This window comes from Sapajus apella, unplaced genomic scaffold (genome assembly GCF_009761245.1).
Source record: "Sapajus apella isolate SASKATOON/1434 unplaced genomic scaffold, GSC_monkey_1.0 scaffold10, whole genome shotgun sequence".
Taxonomy (NCBI): Eukaryota; Metazoa; Chordata; class Mammalia; order Primates; family Cebidae; genus Sapajus; species Sapajus apella.
In genome coordinates, this window is record NW_022436950.1 from 9,241,292 (window position 1) to 9,265,059 (window position 23,768).

At 41.1% G+C, this 23,768-nt stretch overlaps 1 protein-coding gene across 2 annotated transcripts in view; it reads right to left on the minus strand.

The window, feature by feature from the left end:
* CAB39 (calcium binding protein 39) overlaps window positions 1-23,768 on the minus strand; it is a 102,491-nt gene that overhangs the window by 8,224 nt on the left and 70,499 nt on the right. For both annotated transcript variants that reach the window (XM_032277948.1, XM_032277949.1), the window contains exons 3-6: window positions 17,842-18,006; window positions 15,698-15,816; window positions 10,014-10,182; window positions 2,304-2,363 (exon numbers count right to left, since the gene is read on the minus strand). In XM_032277948.1, coding sequence (XP_032133839.1) covers window positions 2,304-2,363; window positions 10,014-10,182; window positions 15,698-15,816; window positions 17,842-18,006 — 513 coding nt within the window. The remainder of the gene's footprint in view (window positions 1-2,303; window positions 2,364-10,013; window positions 10,183-15,697; window positions 15,817-17,841; window positions 18,007-23,768) is intronic.

Below are 23,768 nucleotides of genomic sequence, written 5' to 3' on the forward strand. Positions count from 1 at the left end.
GCTGTTAAGTCTACCTTCTCAAATGATCATCAAACTGATGATCAAAACAACTGGCCCTGCCTTTAATCAGTAACAAAATATATACGCCTCGAGTTCTTGATAGAAAATGCAAGTTAAGATTTCCTGCTGCATAATTCTTTGGACAAGCTTGGTTGCAAGAAGTTTTTCATGCAGAACTGCCTGAAGAGTATGTATGTAGTCCCTTTTTCCTTCCGGTTACGTCAGATTTTTTTCTCTGAATTAGGACAAAGGATAAGTAACGAACCTAGATCCCTGCCCTCCCACCCACTTCTGGGTTCCTCAAAGATTGCTTTCAGGGAACTGCACTGGAATGGGACATTTTATTTACTGCAGAGCCATGGCAATGACTGTCCGCTACATGACACTGTAACTTGACTCTCCTGTAGGAATGCCAAGGGGAGAAATTTGTTTCAGGTCCCAGTGCTAGGAAAGGCTACTTTTCTTTTCGGCAGCCAGCATATATTTTACTGTACAAATACTGTCATCTTTTAACTGCTTTTCTTTCTTTCTATGCTTTGGTTATTAGAAAGCTCAGAGCCAAAGTGTACCAGAACTTAGAGCATGCATTTTGGTGTAGTAACCTCCGCTGTGGCTGTAAATTACCCACGTCCCCCACTTTTTCTCCCTCTATAAGATCTGACTGCTTTCCATATATTTATTAGTTGCCTCACATACATTTTTCTAAAATCCTGTTAACTGATGTCATCTATTAATAACATGCAGGAAGCTATCTTACTGAAGAGTAAACAGATTTCACTGTAGCAAATGTCTTGGAAATTAGCTAGTCTGTGACTCTGGCAGGCCTTAAATTACTGGTATGTTAAAAAATCTTTGTGGTGATGATAAATGAGCTAACATTTATGAAATGCTTTCTGTGTTCTGGCACTGTGCCATGTTCATCACATTAAACATTCTAATCCTCATGATGACCCCAGTAGGCAGGTATTATGAAGAGCCTTGTTCAGGGTGGAAGACCCTGAAGGCACAAAGGGTGCATGAAGGCAGTGGCTGAAGTCTTCCTAGCCCAAGGCAGGGATGGGACTTGTAGCCAGACTCCAGGCAATCGAAGGTTCAAGTCCATGCTTCTATCTACTGTAAAAAGGCCCTGATGATGACAAGGTTATCATTTTAAAGCAATGAACATACAAGAAGAAACATACCCATATCCAAATATACATGAGCTGAAATAAAAGACCAGCAATTTGTAAGCCATCTATGAGGCTACTTCTGAGGGACTTAGGTGCTCAGTGTTGTGTTATGATCTCACTGGGAGTGGAGGGCAGGGGGAAAATGACAGGAAAAAAAGAACACAAAAGAACGAGGAAGCATAGATTTTTGCCTGTAAGAATCTCATAAGGTATTTGAACAGCAAAGTGAATAATGAAGTATTCATAATACTTAGGATTTCAAAAATTTAAACAAGTAGTGGGAAAATTAAAATCTAAACCAAATCTTGCAGGATAGATAGGAATTTTAAGTGGATTGTCATTCTTCTAACTTGTCTAAGGGTACCTATCAGAATCTTTGAGGATGTGTAGTTAAACAGTGCATCACAACAGTGTGTTTGTGGGTATCCTGGAAGATCCTCCTGAGGCTGCAGAACTGGCAGTGGTGGAAGAGATCGTTTCACGTGGCAGCCCTAGAGGCGGCTGTGTGAGTCTAGGGAAATCGAGTTATCAAGCACTCTGGGAATCATTTACCAATCTCTGGGGGACACTATTACCAGAAACATCTGACATTGACTCAGTGCTGGAAGGGACCTTACCGACAGGCTAGTCCAATGTCCTCATTTTACAATAAGGACGGACTTCTAAGTCCCCAAGCGGTTAACTGCCTTGGCCATGGCCACAGAGTTAGCAGTAGAGCAGGAGCAGAGCCGGGCTCCCATCCCCTTTGGCCAGTGCTGCTCTCATCCTATCAGCTGCTGCCTCCCTGTCTCTCTATTTGTATGCAGCAGAAATGTGGGGTAACTGATGGAAAAGGAAGGAAAAGTTAAAAAGTCAGATAATTTTCCTACTATCTTTACTATCATTTTAGCAGCAAAATGCTCTATTTTCCTCTTTTAAAGCAATAAAAGCTTCAAAGGGCAGTATGTCAATCAAAAAGATCTACTTCTGACCAAGTAATATTCTACAAGCTGCTTTAGTAGAGAAATAACTACAGCACCATTTATAGACATTACATATACAAACTAAATATTCTAGTATAAAACCTAATTTAAGGCTTTCATTTCTGGTAACAGAAGTTACAATTTATTATTTAAAAATATTTCATATACTTACTCTATCATAATGCTGTTCCAAAAATTCTGCACTGAGCAATTTATGTCTTGTAAGTAAATCCTAGAAAAAGAAAAACAATTTTTTTTACAGTTGTTCTCCAAGTTTTCAAAGAGAATCTTAAAACATTTCACACCATTTTACCTGATAAAAACTGTTGTTAAAAATCACCATACTTAACATTTGTTCATGAATTGTATTAAAAATGTTGATTCCATAAAAGCAAAATACAATCATTATTTGAAACTGCAATTTTAATGATTATGATGAGTCATGGATCTATAGCTCTTCGAAGGAAAAATTATAAAGGCAACGGAAATATAAACTAAAAGAAAAGAATAAGGAATTGTAGTGAAATTAAAGTTAACACTCCCCAAGTGGGCTGGTTATTTAAAAACAAAAACAACACCAAAGCTAACAGTAGTGGTAAATTGTCAAACAGAATTCTACGCCCACTCAGTGCTCCTGAGGAGAAAGAGGAAATTTTATTAGAATAAGTATTACAGGCTCTATTTTCTTCCTCCTAAATTCAATTACATTCAGTTTAATAGCAAATGAGGATTTTTTTAAAGGTAGAACATGTTTTAAAAGCCCCATCATACTATGAACATTAGCTTCTAGGTAAGCAGAATGCTGGTGCGATAACATATTAACAATGAGTGTGACCTCCAGTCTGATTTTGTATTACCATGAAACAGAACCTATGCCTCACCCCGTAACTTTCCCAAGGATCAATCATTCAGAAATATTTACTAAGTGCCATGTAAAGTTCTAGGTGCTAGGGCTTCAAAGACAAAAAGATGTGATCCCTGCCATCAAGGACCTGGAAGTTAGCAATGGATTAGCCTTGGTCTCACTGGGTGGGAAGAGAAAGGGAACAGGTGACAGCAGGAGTGCCTGGCCAGCAGCTGCTAAACTAATGGATCAATGTCCTTTGTACCACTGCTAACGTGGATAGTGCCAATCACCGCCTTTCTCCCAACCAACTTTCCTCGTCTTCTTTCCTGTTTATGTTTGAAGGTTGCCCAGGTTACCAAGAACTGGTGTTTCCTGAAGTATGCTGACATGAAATACTGGTTCTGAGAACTGCTTTAAGAAATGTCCATGGTCAGGCCGGGCGCGGTGGCTCAAGCCTGTAATCCCAGCACTTTGGGAGGCCGAGGCGGGTGGATCACAAGGTCAAGAGATCGAGACCATCCTGGTCAACATGGTGAAACCCCGTCTCTACTAAAGCTACAAAAAATTAGCTGGGCATGGTGGTGCGTGCCTGTAATCCCAGCTACTCAGGAGGCTGAGGCAGGAGAATTGCTTGAACCCAGGAGGCGGAGGTTGCGGTGAGCCAAGATCGCGCCATTGCACTCCAGCCTGGGTAACAAGAGCGAAACTCCGTCTCAAAAAAAAAAAAAAAAGAAATGTCCATTGTCAAACAAATGAGGCAAGTGCCACAGCTCACTCGATGTCAGGTCCCAGACTCTACAGGGAGCTCTTTTGTCACCTGCTTTCTGTTAACATCCTTCCTGAAAAGGCCTCTGTACAGGCTTTCCCTGCTCTCCCTTCGGACCGCCACTCCTCCTAACTGGGCACCAGCATGAAAGCACTGGACACAGCTGTGACTTTACACTGGTTAGTGGGATTATTTGATTCAAGTCTCTCTTATACTACACTGTAAGTTCCATAAATACAAGGATCATGTCTCTTTTTATTAACCTTTGAATCCCCAGCACCTAGGTAGTGCCCAGCGCATAGTAAGAGCTTAATATTTAATAAATCAATGAATGAACCAATAAAATCAGGGAACATGTTTGGAAAAACACCACATGCAGCAATCTTCAAAGTATGCTTTTGTGAAGGTTTCTAACCCCACCCCAAAGACAGTTGTTCAAACTGCTGGATAGGGTATGTGTTGTATTTCCTGATTGCGACAAGGATGCCCAGGAACGACCTACCCAATTTTTCCCAAATCCTCATGGAGGATTGGACAGACAAAATTAGAAAATCTGGAGTTAATATTTTGAGTACCCTCAAGAGTTTGGCAAGAAGTGCTACAACGTTTCCCCTCAGGGGAAGGAGAAGAGGAAAGTGGTAAGAGAATTTCTATTATCGTTGTACCTTGGTCCATGGGGTCACAGATGCAAAGTAGTGAGGAGTATGAGGACCTGAAGGGGAATGTATCAAGTACAGACAGCACCATTTAACATGCTATAGTGAGTGTTTATGGCTGGTGTCCTGCTGTGGAGGTGCCACAATGGCAAGGTTTGTCTTAAGGTTCACTGCTGAATCCCCCACACCTAAAGAATAGTGCCTTGCTGAAGTGGGTGGATCACCTGAGGTCAGGAGTTCAAGACCAGCCTGACTAACATGGTGAAACCCTGTCTCTACTAAATACAAAAAATTAGCTGGGTGTGGTAGTGAATGCCTATAATCCCAGCTACTCCAGAGGCTGAGGCAGGAGAATCCTTGAACCCGGGAGATGGAGGCTGCAGTGAGCTGAACACCACTGTACTCCAGCCTGGGCAACAAGAGCAAAACTCCGTATCCAAAAAAAAAAAAAGAATAGTGCCTGGCACAGAGCAGGCACTGAGAATCTTCCCATGTAGGGGAGATTCTATGTGTTATCATCTGGAAACTCAAGAAACTGCTGCCAACCAGAAATCAAATCTCAATGGCCTTTGGGTGGGAGAGATTGAATGGGGCACTCAGAGTCTGCTCAAGGAGGAGCTAGACCTAGGCATAACAGGATGAAAACCCTTTGTTAAGAAGCGTCATTCAAAAGCCTGGAGTGGGGCTGGGGGGTAAAACACCAGTAGGAAAAGAGCAACTGCTAAGAGCCAGCACAGAGAAAAAGGTGAATACTTAGCTGGGAAAAGGAGGAGATGAGGACGTCCGCAGTGCCTCTATCTACTGAGAGATGAGAAGGAACCTTAGCCTAGTGACTGCAGCCAAAAACTCTGGACAGCTCAAACTGGGGTGAGCGTGGGGTGTGTGTGGAAACCAACAAAACAGAATATAAAGGGCAAAGGGCATGTGGACCTGCAAAGTTTAGGGTGCATGTGACCCAGACCAGCAGAGTTGCTCGGTCAGTCAGCAGAGGGAAGAAGAAAAGGATTCCTGATCTTCCATCTATCTGAATTCCAGTCTATTCTGGGCTCTCATATAACAGAAGAAAGACTAGGAATCATTTCCCCAGTCCAGAAGACTGAGCAGCCAACTTTTAGGGTGGGCTGAATTTAAAAGCTTCCTAAAAGCTTGAGTTTAGGCCAAAACATCACATGACTAAGACAGCCCTGAGTCCCTGAAGAAATCCTGCTAACCCAGGGGCTTATTCTCACACTTTGGCAAACCATTTGGCCCTATTTCCTACTTGATGTTTGACTGTGTCTAAGGACAAGAAATTCTTCCAGCTGTGAGGTTCACCTCTGGAGCTTTTATAGCGAGAAACTTCTTCCTGTGCTAGGGTCAAACCTACCCCCAAGTTCTTTCCAGGAACCATCGAGCCGACAGACATGGGCTAGTCCATTTTCTATGGGCCTTGCTTCAAATACAAGTAGTGATCTCAAGGCAGGCCCCTACCGAGTCTTCTCTTCTCCAGGCTAAATAAGTCCAGTTCCTTTAACCACTCCTCCAATGACAGAGTTCTGAGTCCCTCTCACCATCTACTGTCTTCTGAAAGTCATCTATTTGTCTATGTGCCTCTTAAAGTATAGCGCCTGGAATGGAACACATTTCTGTGTTGTTACCTAATAAGCTCACAGTGGAGTCAGACTATCAAGCACCTTAGGCTACACACTACATGGTCACATGGAGCTCTGGGGGAACGCATTATCATACTGCTTAATTGTATTGGAGGTATTCAAAATTGTTTACTCAAAGTGGGCTCTGGGAGGCAGCCTGCCTGCCTGGGTCCAAAGTCTGACTTCCTCATTTATTGTCTGATTTCAATCAACATCTCCAAGCTGCACTTTCCTGTAAACTCAGTAATAACAATGCTTCCTTCCTAGAGTTAAGTATGATATGAAAATATCTACATTCTAGTAATTATTATACTTGGTATCTCATTTTGTATTAATTATTATTGTGTGAGTCCTCCATCCCACATTTTATACGGTTGGGTCCTGAAGTGGGAGAACTCAGTTATCTGTATTTAATGCCATCCTGCTATATTCTGGTCTCTCTGGATCTTTCTAAGTTTTAGGATCCTCTGTTATCTGCTGTCCTTCCCTTCATGGCTAACATTTATACATTTAGGGTGCCTTGTCACCCTTTATTTCAGTCATTAATAAAAACATTGAGCTGTGCTGGGTGGGGAAAGCCCCATGGAGATTCACTAGAAGGTCTTCTGTAGGGTGATGGCAATTTACTTGCCAGTAGCGTATGGATATGACATACAACTCATTGTGAATCACTATACCGAAACTCCATCCAGCATAGCTGTTTTACAGTTTCCATGAAAACAGATTTGTAGAAGTATACATCTAGCATATCCTTATAATGAAGGAATAATTCTAACAGCTAATGTTTACTGCACAGATACTGTGTGAAGGCATAATAACTGATATGCTCATATTACCTGCTTCTGAACAGATGAAAAGACTGAGGTGAAATCAGCAGCAGAGCTCGTTTGAACCCAGGCAGCCACACCCTTTTAACCCCCAATCCACCAGTACTGATGAGATCAGTATGACTGAACTTCCTCTTAGTGAATGCACGATGGGTGTGGGTACAGTTTCCTTTCCAAAATGCTCAGAAACCATCTCTTTAGAAATACTTTCTAGAAGCTTATGCAGGTATAGTATCAAGCTGCAAATTCCATCAGCCTTCTGGGGAATCTAACCTTCTTTCAATCTAGAACACTGGAAACATATTTTTGGCCTTCTAATGCCCATCCCCGTCTCCTTAATTCCTCAAAAAAAAGAAAAAAAAATTAAGAAATATTTGGCCATCTGAGTTTTAGACATATTTAGAGCAGTTTTTTTTTTTTTTTTTTGAATCAGAGTCTCACTCTGTCGCCAGGCTGGAGTGCAATGGCATGATCTCGGCTCACTGCAACCTCTGCCTCCCAGGTTCAAGGGATTCTTGTGCCTCAGCCTCCTGAGTAGTTGGGACCATGGATGGGCACATGCCACCATAACTGGCTTTTGTATTTTTTAGTAGAGACAGGGTTGGGCAGGCTGGTCTTAAACTCCTGACCTCAGGTGATCCACCCACCTCGGCCTCCCAAAGTGCTGGGATTACAGGCATGAGCCACAGCACCTGGCCTACAGCAGTTTTAATTTCAAGACTCAGCATCTGTTCCAAGGCTATGGATGAGCCACCACATGTGTTTGAATTTTTTTTTTTTTTTTAAATAAAGACAGGGTTTCACCACGTTGGTCAGGCTGGTCTTGAACTCCTGACCTCAGGTGATCCGCCCGCCTTGGCCTCCAAAGTGTTTGGATTACTGGCGTGAGCCATGACGCCCAGCCATGTTTGAAAATTTCTGTGTGTAGAGCACGTTTTCTGGGAAGGCGCTCTTGTCACATTCTCAAAGTATGGCATGAACCATAGATCTATTCTCCCTTTCCATTATAAAAATATTCTCTGCAAAGAGGAGACTAGCAGCAAGGCAGGAGAGGAGCAGCTCTGTGTCCCTCCTTGTCGGCACCTCTGATGTGCAGCTGGGAGGCTGTTCCTGTTGGTCTTCCTTCCTCCCCTGACTGGAGTTTCTTTCAGGGAGGAGTAAGAGGGTGAATTTCACCTGTCTGGTAGTTTAGCTACCCTCAGATGATGATGGGAGGTCTGTCCTCTCTTTCATGTATTGTCTTGGCATAGACTCTGGTGAATTTTGTTTCTTGGAGCACCCTCTGTCTGGGCACCTCTCCTCTTTACTAAGCTCCTTCCTTTGCATGCAATCACGAGCACCTGAGATGCACAGTCCAGGCCAGCTCCCCAGTGCTCTCTCCTCCAGAGTCACCCTTAGGATGCTACCTTGTTTTATGAAGCTTACCCTTTATCAATTAGGGGTGACCTGCCTGGCTCAGTCCCCCTCTCTGGCCACCATGACCTGATAGGGCCGCTTTACAACCACAGTGATCCATCACTGCCACTTTCTCCTTGGTGAGAATTATCAAAAGAAGTAACCCTAACTGAAATGAAAACTATCAGCAAGGGCAGACAAAACTCACTGCAAAGGCCATTTTCAACATGTAGTCAGCATATCTCTCTCACCTCTGGGCCACCTTTACCATCTGTGCCAGAAGCATGTCATCCACATCCTCCACAGGGTCAGGGGTCTTGCTGCATTCTCCCACACTACTGTGGCTGCTCAGTCCTCTTCCCTCACCCTCATGTGCCCACAGTGCTGCCACCCTTGGGCTCCTGGTTGTCCTTCAACACGGGGAATCTCTCCTTGACAGAGGTGCTGCTACACCTCCCTTCATGGTGGGTCTGCTGCTTCTGAATGGGGCACACCCTTCCACCGATGCATTATGAGTCCTAGCCCACCACCTGCAGTGACAACTAAGACATTATACCGACCACTCTATGTTATAATCTCAAATTCATTTTGTTTTGCTTTGTACACTGACATACAAATATCTGGGCCCTCACCCGAGGCTTGCGATTCCCTCTTTAAGATGTTTGGGCAATAAATCCCTGGGGGCCTCTCACACTATGACCTGATTCTCATTCAATGTAAAACCCTAATGATCAGGTCCCCAGGTTTCATCCTATCTTTAGGGCATTTATTCACCCTGAGGTAGGACTTATTTCACCCAGACACCAAAGTGTGTGCTCATTATCTCGTGGGCTCTTCATAATCATAAAACTGGACCCTCCCAAGAAAGGTGGCCACTTCTCATTGTGACAGTGTTTATGGTTTCTGAGCATGGTTGTCTGCATATCAGTATGCTAAACACCGGTTTACATTAACATAGTTCTAAATATTCACTGATAAGGTTAGGCAACTTACATAAGGGAAAGTAATCTATAAAGGCTTGCTCTTGTAAAAAAAAAAAAGATTCCTTCTTTATTCATATACTGTAAACAGCACAGAGCCTTGCAACTCAAAACCAGAATCTGCATCCTATACAGTGCTGTCACATCATGTACGTATTTAATTTATACAAATACCCACCAATGGAGGGAAGGGAGACGGGGGGAGCGAGGAGGATCCATTATGATTTGAATAGTGCAGGTGATTCTGTCCACACACTACATGCAATAGACACGATCCAGTGTGGGCAGGAGATGGGAGAGGTGAATCCACTGTTTCCTTGGGCCTGTCCACAATATGAGTATCTCTGTCCTGAATGTGGTCCTAATATTTCATGACAGGCATATTCCAAATTAACACAACCCTGAACAGAAGCCAACTACTTCATCTGGTGCTTAACCAAAAAAAAAAAAAAAACTGCTACACAATGTTTCAACACAGGAGAAAGGCTGGTCGTTACACGTGTTGTACAGTATGCCATACTGAATCATAATTTAACAGCAAAGTAAAATTTTGAGCATACAGGACTTCTGTCTTTTAGACAGATTTTAGAATCTAACTTTTCCACCCTTTTAAAGCTGTGACTTTACTGCACATACCTGTATCACATAAACACATATAAATCTTTCTCTTCCCACTAGAGGGCAGCCATGTGTAGATTTAGAAAGGCAATGAAGGTTTAGAAAACCAGCACACCTGTTAATCTTTCAAGCATATTTAGAATTCTACAGTTTTTACATTACCTTGAATGTGGCAAATGCATCTGAAGCTATGTCAAATGTTGACATTTCGACATATCTGAAGAAATCATAAAACTGTTCTGACCACAAAATGATTTTTGCAAGTGGTTCATGTCTGATGCATTCTCTTAACATTATTCCACAATTTAAAGCTATTTCTGGAGATTCGTACCTGCAAAAAACAAAAAACCCACATGATTTCTCTTTCAAAACTCCAACACTGAACAGTTCAAACTTTTGGGACAGGAAGTTTTCAGATATGTGTCCTAACTAAATGATCATCGCAGATTACAGAAGGTATTTCTCTCAGAGCAGCACATGTACTCAGGTGAACTGACTCCAGAGCGTGCACACACACTACTTGGTGATGACTGTCTTAAATCAAAGAAAAATAGCCATACGAGTGCTTGTGTGACCAAAGGTTCATTGCTTAAGCAAAAAGATTTCGGGAGAAGTATTTTGGGTCATACCACTCCATACAGGGGGGTTAGCTATTACAGATGGTGCTCTTCACACTCAGAAAAACCAAAAGCTAAATCAAAAAACAGAAAACAAAACATTTCCCCAAATTCAGAGTATCTAAATAGGTCTATAAATATATAGAATTTATGCCTTGTTGTTTCAATTCAATACTCAAAGTGCTATCTTGTTGTTTCAATTCAAGATAGTACTTAGAGACTCTCCACCACATGTAAACACTACCAAGCTGATAAGCCTCCTCCTGAGGACTTCACAAAGCGTCCCCATCAGAGAGCCTAGGGGCCATGGTGCACACAGCCTTCTCTGTGCTCATCCGGCATCTCTCGCTTCTTCTTCCCCTGCCATTAGTGAGAATACCTCTCAGCCAAGCCAGAGAGGCCTTTCCCTTTCAGGCATGCACAAGCCCTCTGACTGGACTCTGCCGCCCCCTCAAACACGTCACTCTCTTCTACTTCCTCTCCAGCTGCACACATTGGCTCTTTCCACCTTACATTCTCCTCTAGTTTCTTGTAGTCACATTCCATTTCCCAACATGCTAGTGAAATAACTAACTACCCAGCAAAGACTCCCTCTTGGCTAAACAGATTCTTCTACTTAAGTGTCCTGACAGTGCCATAAAACCCAAACCAAACCGAACCAAACCAAAACCTTTCATGGTTCTTCATTTTATCTCTGACTGTTCTATTTCTTGCCTGGCTGAGGTCTTTATCTGTAGCCTACAACCTGCTAACAAAAGCCCATACAATCTCATGGCTCCCACCACGACTACTAACCCCACCTCAGGGTCTACCCCTGAAATACAGTTAGGCATTTTCTGTTGCCTCTGGACAATTTCGGTTAAAGGGCTACTATAAACTCAATGTGTCTCAAATCAAATCTCATCCCCCTCCAAAAAATCACCCTCTCAACCCCCCTGTTTCCTCATCTATAATTTGGTGTCATTATTTTGTTTCAGTTATACAGTTCTAAACCAGGTCTAACAGAAATTTCCGTATTCTGTTTCTGTGCTGTTCATTGTGATAATACGGGCCACATATAGCTACTGAGCACCTGAAGTTTGTCTAGTGTGACTGTGGGGTTGAATCTTAACTATTGTTTAATTTAAATTAATTAATCTGGTTAGTATTGCACAGCCCAGTTCTAAACCTTTCCTTCTTTATTCCAAATCTCATCTTCAATGTCAGGTTTTAAAAATATTTCTCTGATTATCTTAGTTTCATTTCCTTTTATCCATTCCCACTGTTACACTAATCCATGCCTGGACAACTACAAATACTTCCAAGTCAGCATCCTTGTTCAAGCTCTGTGGTAATAAATCTACCCAACACACAAGTGTATCAACAGCATTTCCAGCTCAGAAGCTTAAAATGATTCCTTCTAGCTAATCAAATAACTTCTGGACTTACTGTCCAGTCTTCCCCTCATCAGATCTCCTGTTCTAGCACAATGCCACCTCCCACCCTGCCATACAACTTTCCAATTCTCTCCTTATTGCTGCCAATCATGTTATATTCATTACTGCCCCTGTACCTTTGTTCCCAGTCATATGCCATTAGGATGCCTTCTCTCTCTTTTCTGCCTACGTAAATTCTAAACTACAAGGAGCTCCAATCTCAAGTCTCATTCCTTTTATCAACCCTTGCCTTATTAACCCAAACCACACTTTATTCTCGGAAATCCTGCGGTACTAACTTGTTATCTAGTAGTAGTATCCTCTTACACATATGCTCATCATAGACACTCAACAAGATAAACCACATACTCCTTGGCATCAGTAGAGGGATGAAGCTGGTGTGCTGACCGGCTCTTACTTGATGGAAATACCTGCTCACAAAATGGCTGATCATACAAGTCATCTTTGCTGATCTTTAGCAGGCAGGAAGGACAAGGGTAAGATAGTTTGGTACAACAAGTTGAGCAGGTTTTGATGGAGGCTTGTCAAGCTTGTCTAAATGATTAAACCATAAACCAATAAGTACAAGGCAAACAGTTATGCTGTATAACCTATGAGCACTAGAGTGAGCAGCACATTAACATGTAAAATGCCAGTTAAAAAAAAATCCTATTGCCCCCAAATGTAGTCTAACACTAGCAGTAAGACTTCAAATGCATAGCCCCCCAAATAAATATCTAACACAGAAGTACTTAAAGCTTAAGAAGATAATCACATTATATGGAAGCAGTTTAAATTAATCAACAAAAGTACAAAAATCTTAAAATGCTTTTCACAGGGCTCCTTGAAGAAACAGCTGTTTCCAGGTCTGGCAGGACTCGTACAAAACGAGCAAGATGGTTATCCTACGCCAGAAAGCAAGGAAGCTACCACAAACTGATGGGGTCTTGCCAAAAGAACACAGAAGCCAGCTTCAAGGAGCTCCCAATAGCCAAAGATGGGGTGATCTGGACACAAGAAACTAATGACTGGAAGGGATCGAGACATATCAAATATATTTTTTTAAAAAAACTTGAGTTTAAGGTCGGGCGTGGTGGCTCACGCCTGTAATCCAAGCACTTTGGAGGCCAAGGTGGGCGGATCACCTGAGGTCGGGAGTTCAAGACCAGCTTGACCAACATGGTGAAACCCCGTCTTTAAAAACAAAACAAAACAAAAAACAAACGAGTTTATAATGACCCTTAAAACAACTCAATACTTATCTAAGGAAGTGGCCATGTCACCAACTGATTATACAAAAACTAATACCCGATTATACTAAAAAATGAGATAATATCTTGAGATAACTAAGTCATCAAAAAAAGGAAGGGTTCTTCTTTATATAAACAATCACATGAAGAAGAAATAACACAATTGGGACACTGCCATTCTGAACCTAGGCAATGATCCTCAATGGAAACTAAAACCATCAGTGAAAGGTCAACAAGAATTTTGTAATGGGCAGATTACAGACTGACAATACCTACATCCACTGGTCAATCCAAACATCACCAGAAATGGGATAACCCGTGTCACCCGATATGAAGCACACAGCACCATCCATCAAGTTCCCCCCATCTCACCCCCACCAAAGTGAATCTGAATCTAATAAAAAAGCCAGATCTAACTATCCACCACTTAAATCAATAGCAGATAGTGGAACACGTTCAGAAACAACAGAAATGCAAGTCTAAAATAGAAAATATACGATTTTTCTATAAAACAGGCAATCCAGGCTTCAACAAAGAAATGGCATAATATTAACTATTATAGATCAAAAGAGAGCTCAGAGTTCTATTAACCAAATTCAGTTTGTGGACCTTGCTTGGAACCTTTTTTTTGGGAGACCAAGTCTTGCTCTGTATGCCCAGGCTGGAGGCGTAACCTCTGCCTCATGGGTTCAAGTGATTCCTGTGCCTCAGCCTCTCAAATAGCTGGAATTACAAGTGTGCGCTGCCACGCCCAGCTAATTTTTGTATTTTTAGTAGAGACAGTGTTTCACCATGTTGCCCAGGCTGGTCTCAAACTCCTGGGCTCAAGTGATCCACCCGCCTTGGCCTCCCAAATGCTGGGATTACAGGCGTGAGCCACCACACTCAGCCTGGAACTAATATTAAATAAACTAACTGTGAAATGTTCTTTTTGTGAAAATTGAGGAAATCTGAAAATTGGGCAATAGACATCAGGTTTGCAAATGGTACTGTAACTGTGTTATACTGTGTTTTTGTACTGTGTACTAGGGACACATACTGAGGTGATGTCATGTGTCGGAGGAAAAAGGAGGCAAGGAACAAGAATGACAGAATATTCACAACTATTGAAGTGGGTTTAGGGTAGTAACTGGTATGTCACATTATTCCCTCTAGTTGTATGTACATTTTTCACAACAAAGGTAGTAGGCGGGGTTTCTGGTTGATCCACCAGTTGCATTCTCCATGCTACTTCCTGGCTGGAAGTATCTGCCCTGGACAGCGTAGGTGAGAGCTCCAAACTGTAAATTGTATCTCAATCCAAACTGTAAATTGTATCTCAAAAGTCTTGCTTTACATGCCATTTAACAACATTCATATCATGCCTCTGATTACTCTCAGGTGAAAATATCGGCAGCTAACTAATATATTGATTTGAATAATCACTGGTTTCTATGGAAAAGGAAATATGGGCTTTAAAAATACACAAAGGCACCTGAAAGCTGCTCTGAGAACACCAAAGTTTCACACTACCCACTACATGTTTACACATACAACTCTGAATTGATACAACAAAAAGTTAGATGCCAAAAGTTCTGTAGCCCAACATCTGAAGAAGTAACACAGATGGTTAGAAAGAGAAAGAGGGAAGCAGAATGCTGACGTGCAACACAGGCACTGACTCACGCTTTGTCTAAACAAGTCTGAACTTGGGGGAAGTGTTAAACCGCAGAGATGTGAATCAGACTGAGGCAAGCTATAAAGCCAGGAGGAGGACAGCAAGCTGATTCACGCCAGTGGTCATGTCAGGAACAAGCCTGCCCACCAACTTAACAGAACAGACCCCACCAATGCTGGGACAAACAGACGCACACCATACTTGGGCTGGCACACGACTCTGGTGGGAAACAGCAGGTTACCTTGCCAGTCAAGAAGGCTCAGGGATGAGGGAGAAGGGCATTTGTTTCTATGGTTCAGTCTTTAGGCTTTTTTGCTTTTCTCTGCTTTTAAACTGACAAGACCACCCAAACATTAATGCCTGCTTAGACCAGTAGTAATTCCAGGAAGATGCATTGTGAATTGCCAAATTATACGGATTAGTAAGCGGACACACAGAGGTAAAAATCAAAGGGCACTAATTCATAAACATGTACTTTGCTGACTCAACAAGGTAAAGCTGTAGAGAAATCAGGCTTTTACTGCCTTATGGTGTGCATATTATGTCCAAAGGAGATGTCTTTCAATATATAACTTAACTGATACTTCAATGAATTCCTACTTTTTAAAATCCTAGAGAACAGAAATAAGACCACAGAGGGTTTTTTTTTCCTTCAGTCATGCTGAATTTGTGAATTTAAAAGCTCAGAATTCACCTAATTCTAAGCGCCCATCTATAGGGTATTTTCAAATTCAATTTAGTTCACAGATTGAATTTCAAGGAGGAAAATGTGTTCAAAATCTGTAGAAAAATTATCTGACTCAATTACAGAGAAAATGCTTCCCACGTTCAGCATCCTGCTTTTTTCCCAAGGTAACCTTTCCTTTATGTTCAACTAAGAATACAAATTTTATTACATTGTACATACCCTTTCAATAACATGAACAAAATATTCTGTTGGGTGCAGATGTATTCAACAGTAGGAGTTCTTGTACCAATTTGTCTTCTGAGAATATTGTTGAAAATTTGAGCCACGTCTTTTTTGCCCTATTAGGAATACAATCATTAACATATTTTCCTGACTAAACATCAAAATGCCCATTCACCCTCCCAAATGAACTCGAAAAAAGTGATTGTATTTATTGTTATGACTGAATATGACCTTAACACATTCATAGACATTATTTTATCTCTTCATTTGTAATTCCAAATTCTAAGTTTACTAGCATACTACTTTTAACATGAACAATGTGTTGACAAAGGTGTTGACTATATTCCACATAAAATTTCAACCATTTCTAACTCTCAGGATCATGCTGACTCTGATATGAGAAACAAAACACATTCCAACCAAATGGAACAAGCAGCTTCAAATAAGATGCTTACATTGGGAACATTTTATGTGCTTTCCTTTTATAGTGATGGAAGGAAAGGAAAATATACTCTGCCTCTATATTAAGTCTGTATAAAGCTGAGCTTTAATGGCAAGTAGATCTATTTCCCAATTAAACTAGGCCTATGTAGGGAAGACTTTATATAGATTAATAATGAAGGCACTAAGTATCCAGTGAATCTTAGAATCAGAAACCTGCACAAGAAATTAACAAATGGAGAGAACTGGACTTCAAGCGGTGTTTCTGAACCGCCACTTGTTACAAGGCCAACAAGCCCATAGGAGAGTGAGTGAAATGCTAGCTTTCCAGCATATACCTAAAGCACAGAGATCATCCTGCACTAGCTAGCTCAGGAGCAGTAATGGCAATCTCTAAGACTCAGCCTTAAGGGCACACTTGTCTTTTAAGTTGACATACATTAAATTCAGCGTCCAGGTCAGGTGGAGGCAGACAAAGGAGAAGGAGCCTAGATGTTCCACTACATCCCCAACTTTGCAGAGGAAATACAAATTGCTTTTGGAATTTGATACATTATTAAAAATACATGAAATCAGCTATATAAATGGAAATATTGCAGTTCTATCTGCTCTATAGTAGGACAGAAAAAAAATTTTATTTTCTTTTATTATCAGTATTAAACTCAACTTATGAACCATACCCGCTCAACCTTTTCCAAAATTTAATCTGGCTGTACGTCTGTCACTTTCTCCCCTGGAACATGTGCCTGTCTTTCAAGCACCTGTACAGACATCCATTCACTCAGGCTGACAAACACTGGGGCTTAAAACAAAGCACACGGATGACAAAGAGTTAAAGAGGGATGGCCATGCCACAGTGCTTCATGACCATATATGCGTCTCGACTACTCAGATGGTATCCAGGATCATTACTCTCATTGTCAAATTCACTAAATATTTAACATGGCGTGATCCAACTGTATTAACTTGGGCAACAATCTCAAATGCCTACCAGGCTGGGCAGGAAACGCAAATGGGCCCTGAGACAGAAGTAAGCTGTGCCGTCTACAGCAAACACAAGTGTGGATGCCCTGTGTTGCTACTCTGGTCTAGGTGAAGAGCCAAGTAGGACTACAGACCCAATATTGCTGGAGTCAAATTTTTCAAGAGAAGCCAGAAATGCAGACCTGTATATAAAATCTCCTGCCACTTAAGTATTATACTAATTTAAAATGTAAAAGCAGTGCTAAGTAAATGAAATACACATGATCTCTGGTTATAATGAATTAGCAGGTAAAGAAAACACTTAACTGGATGTTCTCTAAGACTGTATCTACCTCTGAAATTCTAATATTTTATAGTTGTCTTTAGATTGTTTATTCCTTGAAAGCCAAGGGCCAGTGAATTATCAGAACACTACAGTGATCTAAAGAGCAGCTGCTTATTAAATACAACCTAAATGAAAGGGCATAATGACTAAGAAACTCCACATCCAATGTGATGAAACAGAGGGAGGAACCCTGTCCCAAGCCTGAAACACCATTGGGTACCTGGCTTTGCTCTGCTAATTAGGCAGGCAGCCCAGGCATGCTGACATTCGAGGTCAGTAACCTTGAGCCAAGAGCCCAACAGGAATCTTAAGATGTTCCAAAAGAGAGAACGTATGGAAAAGGATTATAAATAGGATACTGTTTTTAAAAAATAAGAAACAGATTTCTTACCTCAAAGTCAATGAGCTGTAAATCAGCTACCAGGGTGCTAAGGAGCCCACTATTATAGAGTTCTTGAGCAAGCTGAGCCACTGCCTCTGTCTGAGGCTCTTTTTCATTTGTGCCATACAGAATTTCTTTCATGGCAACCAGATTTTTGGAAACTTCTTCTGTAGCCTAATTTTAGAGAGAGGGATTGGGGAAGAGGAAAAAAACAATTCATTTTAACAAACATATAACACATCAACATTTGTCAAATCACCCCTCTATATTATAGACCCATGGACCTATGAACAAGAAGCAGAGTGGGCAAGCTCCATCCTTGCCCTCAGGGGCTGAGTGCTACACACGCGTGCACATGGGGACCGGCATGCATACTCCACAGGAAGGCCAGCATGTGCACAACACAGACAGCCAAAACACTGAAAACCATGTTTATGTACGGCAGAAACAAAACAGGGAGAAAGCTTCAGTTCCTCAAGCGGGAGACAAACATCACCAAAGTGGCAAGTGGGCTAATCCCCAAGAATGAAGAGATTCTGACAATACTTGAAGATGGCATGAGCTAGAGATGAGGGAGAAGGGAAAGTACACGGCCTATCACAGAAAAGATGTGGCGGGAATAAAGGAGAGTGAGCAGAAAATGGCTGAGTGCAAAGCTAAGGTGCTAGTGATAGATAAGTCATTAAAGAGCCTCTACTTCTGCTCAAGACAGAGGAATAAGGGCCAGATTTACCATTCCCCATGCAAAAGACTAATACGTAGGGTAAGAGATATGAAACGACTGTTTTTTTTTTTTTTAAAGACAGGGTTTCGCACTGTCACCCAGGCCTGGAGTGCAGTGGTATGATCACAGCTTACTGCAGTCTGAACTTACTGGATTTAAGCAATCCTCCTGCCTTAGCCTCCTGGATACCTGGGACCAGAGGTGTGCCACCATGTCAGACCAATTTTTGTATTTTCAGTACAGACAGGGTTTTGCCATCTTGCTCAGGCTGGTCTCAAACTCCTGGGCTCAAGCACTCTGCCCAACTTGTGCTGGGATTACAGATGTGAGCCACCGTCCCTAGCCGAAACAATGACTTTTAAATACTGGACTTCAGGCAGCACAAGACAGCGATCACTGAGAGAAGGAAACAAATGAGGGGAACTTCATAATTACCCCAGTTTCTTGCTAGGCCACAGCACAGGGAGGGGGAAGCCAGCCAGAAGAGGTGGTCTCCGTGAATTGAAGAGGCAGAGCTGGCAACCCAGGGAGGCAGAGAAGACTACAGATTACAGGGCAGAGTGGCAGAGAGGTGAGAGCTGCACAGAAAGAGCATGGCAGAGACTTGCAGAGCCCACTCATGTCTTCAACTGAGTACTGATAATCACATGTGTAAGGAAAGTAGCCAAGGCTAGGGATCAGGACCTTGGCACTCACACAGGCCTGGAAATAGCTCGTTTCCTACTAGCCTAATGGAAAACCTCATATTCATCAGTCATCAAGCAAGTACTCAGGGGGTTTTGCCTCAGTAGTTACACAAAATTAATCCTTGGTCAAACCCTGCTCTGGTCCTGCCCAACAAAGCTTAACAGCAATCCTGGAAAGGACCAAAACTGGAAAACATGACTAATAATAATGAGAAGAACTAACCAACAGAAACAGCTGTAGAAATGGCACAGAGGCAGAATTACTCAACAAGGACATTAAAATATTTACTACTACTGTATTCAATACGTTCAAGAAAAATGTAACGTGTTAAGAAGAGAAAAAAAAGGCATAAAAAACACCTGAACGAAACACTTAGAAACAAAACTACAAGGTCTAAGATAAAAATTACACCAGATGGGATTAATAGCAGATTAGATAGTACAGAAGAATAGTAACACAAAGTTTAGATAGTTTTTAGGCTCTCTCTTAGTAAACACAGAGAGCCTACAAACTATCTAAAATGAAACTTGGGGGAAAAAAGGACATCTCATTAGTGAGCTAGGGGATAACATTAAGCAATCTCACAGATGTGTAACTGCAGTCCCCAAAGGAGATGGAAGGGCAGACAAAATATTTGAAGACATAATGGATGAATGTTTTCCAAATTTAATAAAAACTATAATTCCACAGAGCCAAAACATTAAAAAATCCCAACCATGAGAAATAGGAAGACAATACCAAGTTATAGAATAATCAAATTGCTTAAATTCAGTGATAAAGAGAGAATCTTAAAAGTAGCCAGAGGAAAAAATATTATGGACAAAGAATTAAAGAACAACAGGCTTCTTGACAGAAATGATGCAAGTCAAAAGATAGTGGGGGAACACTGTTAAAATACTGAAAAACACAACCAAATTGTCATCTTAGAATTTTATACCTAGCAAAAATATCTTTCAAAAACAAAGGCAGAATAAAAAGTTTTTGAGACACAGAAAAGTAGAAAAATTTCATCACCAGAAGACTTGTACTTCATGAAATATTTAAGGGAGTCCTACTGGCTGAAGAAAAATGATTTAAGATGAAATCTATAAATACACAAAGGAATGAAAAGCAATGGAGATAGTAATGTGAGTAAATATTAAACAAAAACTTCCCTATTATTTAAAAGACAAATGGCTCTTTAAAGCAAAAATAACAATGTATTCTGATGTTATAAATAAGTAGAACAAAAACATATGGTAACAATAGCTCAAAGAGGGGTAATAGAGGCATACAGGTATACTGTTATCAGGTTCTTATAGTAGCTGAAGTAGTACATTTCCTGAAGATGGACTACAGTAAGTTAAAGGTGTATACTATAAGCCCTAAAAGCAACCACTTAAAAAACCCCAAAACAAAAAGTTTTATAGCTAATAAACTAACAAAGGAGACCCAAGTAGAGTATTAAAGAGATGTAACATAAAAGCTATAAAAACTTATATAAACTGAAGCATTTATGATCAGAAATGTACTTCAGGGAGATTACTTTGCACAGATTCACAAAACCTAAGCATTTAATAGTACTTAGAGGATCATATAGTTTCATGGTACTCAGGTTACGTAACCTTCTAACCTTCCTACCAAATCACATTGCTTTACCTCAAATATTTCCAGTAATGCACGATTAGCAGAATTCAGAATCAAAGAGTGTTAGACAAATTTATAATCAGACGACCATTGCTTCACTACACTGTCGGCTGGCCTTGGGTTTATGCTGCAGATCAGGCAATATTTTAACTTTTCTTCCACATAAATCTTGTATTTGAAGGCAGCTTGCCTAAATTCCCTAAATTGTCATCTTCTTCAGAAAACCTCCCCACAGGTTCTTTGATTAACCTCCTAAGAAAGGCAGAGCTAACATTTCAGCCCTATCTAGAATGGTACAATGCAGAGGACACGAGACCGCCACTCCTCCATTACAAATGTCAGGGTAGCCCAAGGCTACCTTTTAAGAATTTTTGCAATTACACTGTATAACTGACTCAGGGAGAGCTTACAGTGAACAAAAAATCTTTGGCTTTCACAGGTACTGATTAGTAAAGACAGGTCTTTCCAAATGTTATTCTTAAACTGGGGTGAATGACACTGCAATGAAGACTGTAACTCTTCTGTTTAATTTAATCTTATTATCAGCCCATCATTCAAGATTATGGAGGTAACTCTGGATTCTGATGGCCATCCAATGTATTAGCTACTGCTCTCACATTTGTATCATATGAGAATCTCATATGCATGCCTCCCATGACCTGCCTCAATCAATGACCAAAATGCTGGAAAGAAATGATGCATAAATAGCCCATCATCATGACTTTGAATCATTGTGCTCCTTTCAGTAATGATCTACTACAAATCTCGGGGCAGGGCTGCTCAGTCATGTATATATGCAACTATTTCCAAGTTATATTCAAAAGGTCTTTTGTCAAATACTTTGATTAAAATTATACTATTTCTTTCCTATTTCTTGACCATGAGAAAATAAAACGAAGTTATTTGGTCTGACTTTTTACTATTGCCTACCCTAATATCTACTGAATAAAACATTCTTTTCTAAATGCTTATAAATCATCCTCCTAATAATCTCATTATGAAACCATACTCAGTATCAATGCTAAGCCGAGTCTACCTTTTCCAGTCTGCTGTTACTACTTTATTCTTGGTAATGTCTTAGAGATCTCTGAAGGTAGCTCATCATCCCATCTGCAAATTCAGTAACCCAGAATGTAATTTTTCTGGGCCAAGAGCAAAATCATTTAGCAATAGTAGGTGTTCTCTTACAATCTATCTGCAAGTGTTGCATTTTCCACTCCATTTTACTATCTCTATTCTTCAGATGATTCTCTTTGACAGGAAGAATCTGATACCTAATAGGTTTTGTGAATGTATTATCTACTGATTCTGAGCCAGTGAACCTAAGCAGCAGGCCTGGGCTTCCTTCGCTTCTCTGGTTAGATCAAAGTTTTAAAGCTCTTAACGACTCTTCATGTACCTAAGTTTATACTTTTCTTTGAAATCATTATATGATTTTAAGTGTGAATCCAGACCATATTCTACTGACAGCAAAAGATGAATAAGAAAGAAGGGGGGTGAATGAAGAGTATATTCGGATTTCTTTGTGAGGTAACAAAATGTCCTAAAATTGACTGTGGTTATGGTTACAGATATTTGCGAATAAACTAAAAACCACTGAATTGTATCCTTCAAATGGGTGAACTAGATGGCATGTGAATTACATCTTAATAAAGCTGTTTTCTGACCTTTTTACTTTTCAAGGAATAAAAAGGAAGGAAAGAGAGAGAGGCAGGAACACAATTAGAAAGATATTTATGGCTGGGTGTGGTGGCTGATGCCTGGGATCCTAGCATTCTGGGAGGCTGCAGCACGTGGATCACTTGAGCCCAGGAGTTCGAGACCAGCCTGGGCAACAATCTCTAAAAAAGACAAAAATTAGTTAGCTGAGTGTGGTGGCATAAGCCTATAGTCTCAGCTACTCAGGAGGCTGAGGCTGAGGATGAGGCCAGGGGGTTGAGGCTGCAGGAACCTATGATTGCACCACTGCACTCTAGCCTGTGTGACAGAGGGAGACCCTGTCTCAAAAAAAAAAAAAAAAAAAAAAAAAAGGTATTTATTGTACTTCTGAGTTGAATGCTGTCATCGACTGGAACTCCCTCACCAGCTGACACAGCACTCACCACCTACATTAATCCTCGCCTACTTTTGGATCTCCCCATTCCCATGCCTTCTTAGGAACTCAGCCTGCCTGTTACCTCATCTCCTCATAGAGTCAACCTCCCCTCGCCTAATTTCTCCCTATCAGTTTAAAACTTGATCAAGATTCCACTTGACAAAATCACATAAGCCCTCCCTAGATTCTACAACCCTCTCCCAGCTACTACCCACACCTCATAATTAAATCTCTCAAAACATTTGCCTGTATTTACCATGGTGCATGTTTTTTTCCTCATTCACTCTTCAGCCCAATTCTTTTGGCTCTAGTCAATGACCTGCATAGCATTAAACACAATTTTGTGTCTATACTACACCTGAACTTTCCCCAGGATTTGAAATTGCTGATTACACCCTCCCCTAAAAACCATTCTTCCAGTCCTCTGTGACTCACCATCCTTATTTGCCCTCCTAACTCTCTGGTTGCTCCTTCTCTGTCTCCTTTTTGCCTTATTCACCGTAGGCCATTTAAACACAGGGAATCCCTCAAGGCAGGGTACTAGGCCTCCTTCTCATTCTCTAGACTCTTCGGTGATCTCATATACACTCACAGCTTTAATTAACAGTTAAATGCAGATGGCGCATAGATTCCTATCTCTAATCCAGTTCTTTTCTCCCAGGCCTTATCAGTACCTTTGAGTAACAGCCTTCTCAAAATGTCTCAAATGTCTCCACTTGTAAGGTCTCAGGGTACCTCAAATCGAATACATCTAAAATAGAACTAACTCAAGATCTTGCCCTAGTGCCTGGTATCCCTTCCTTG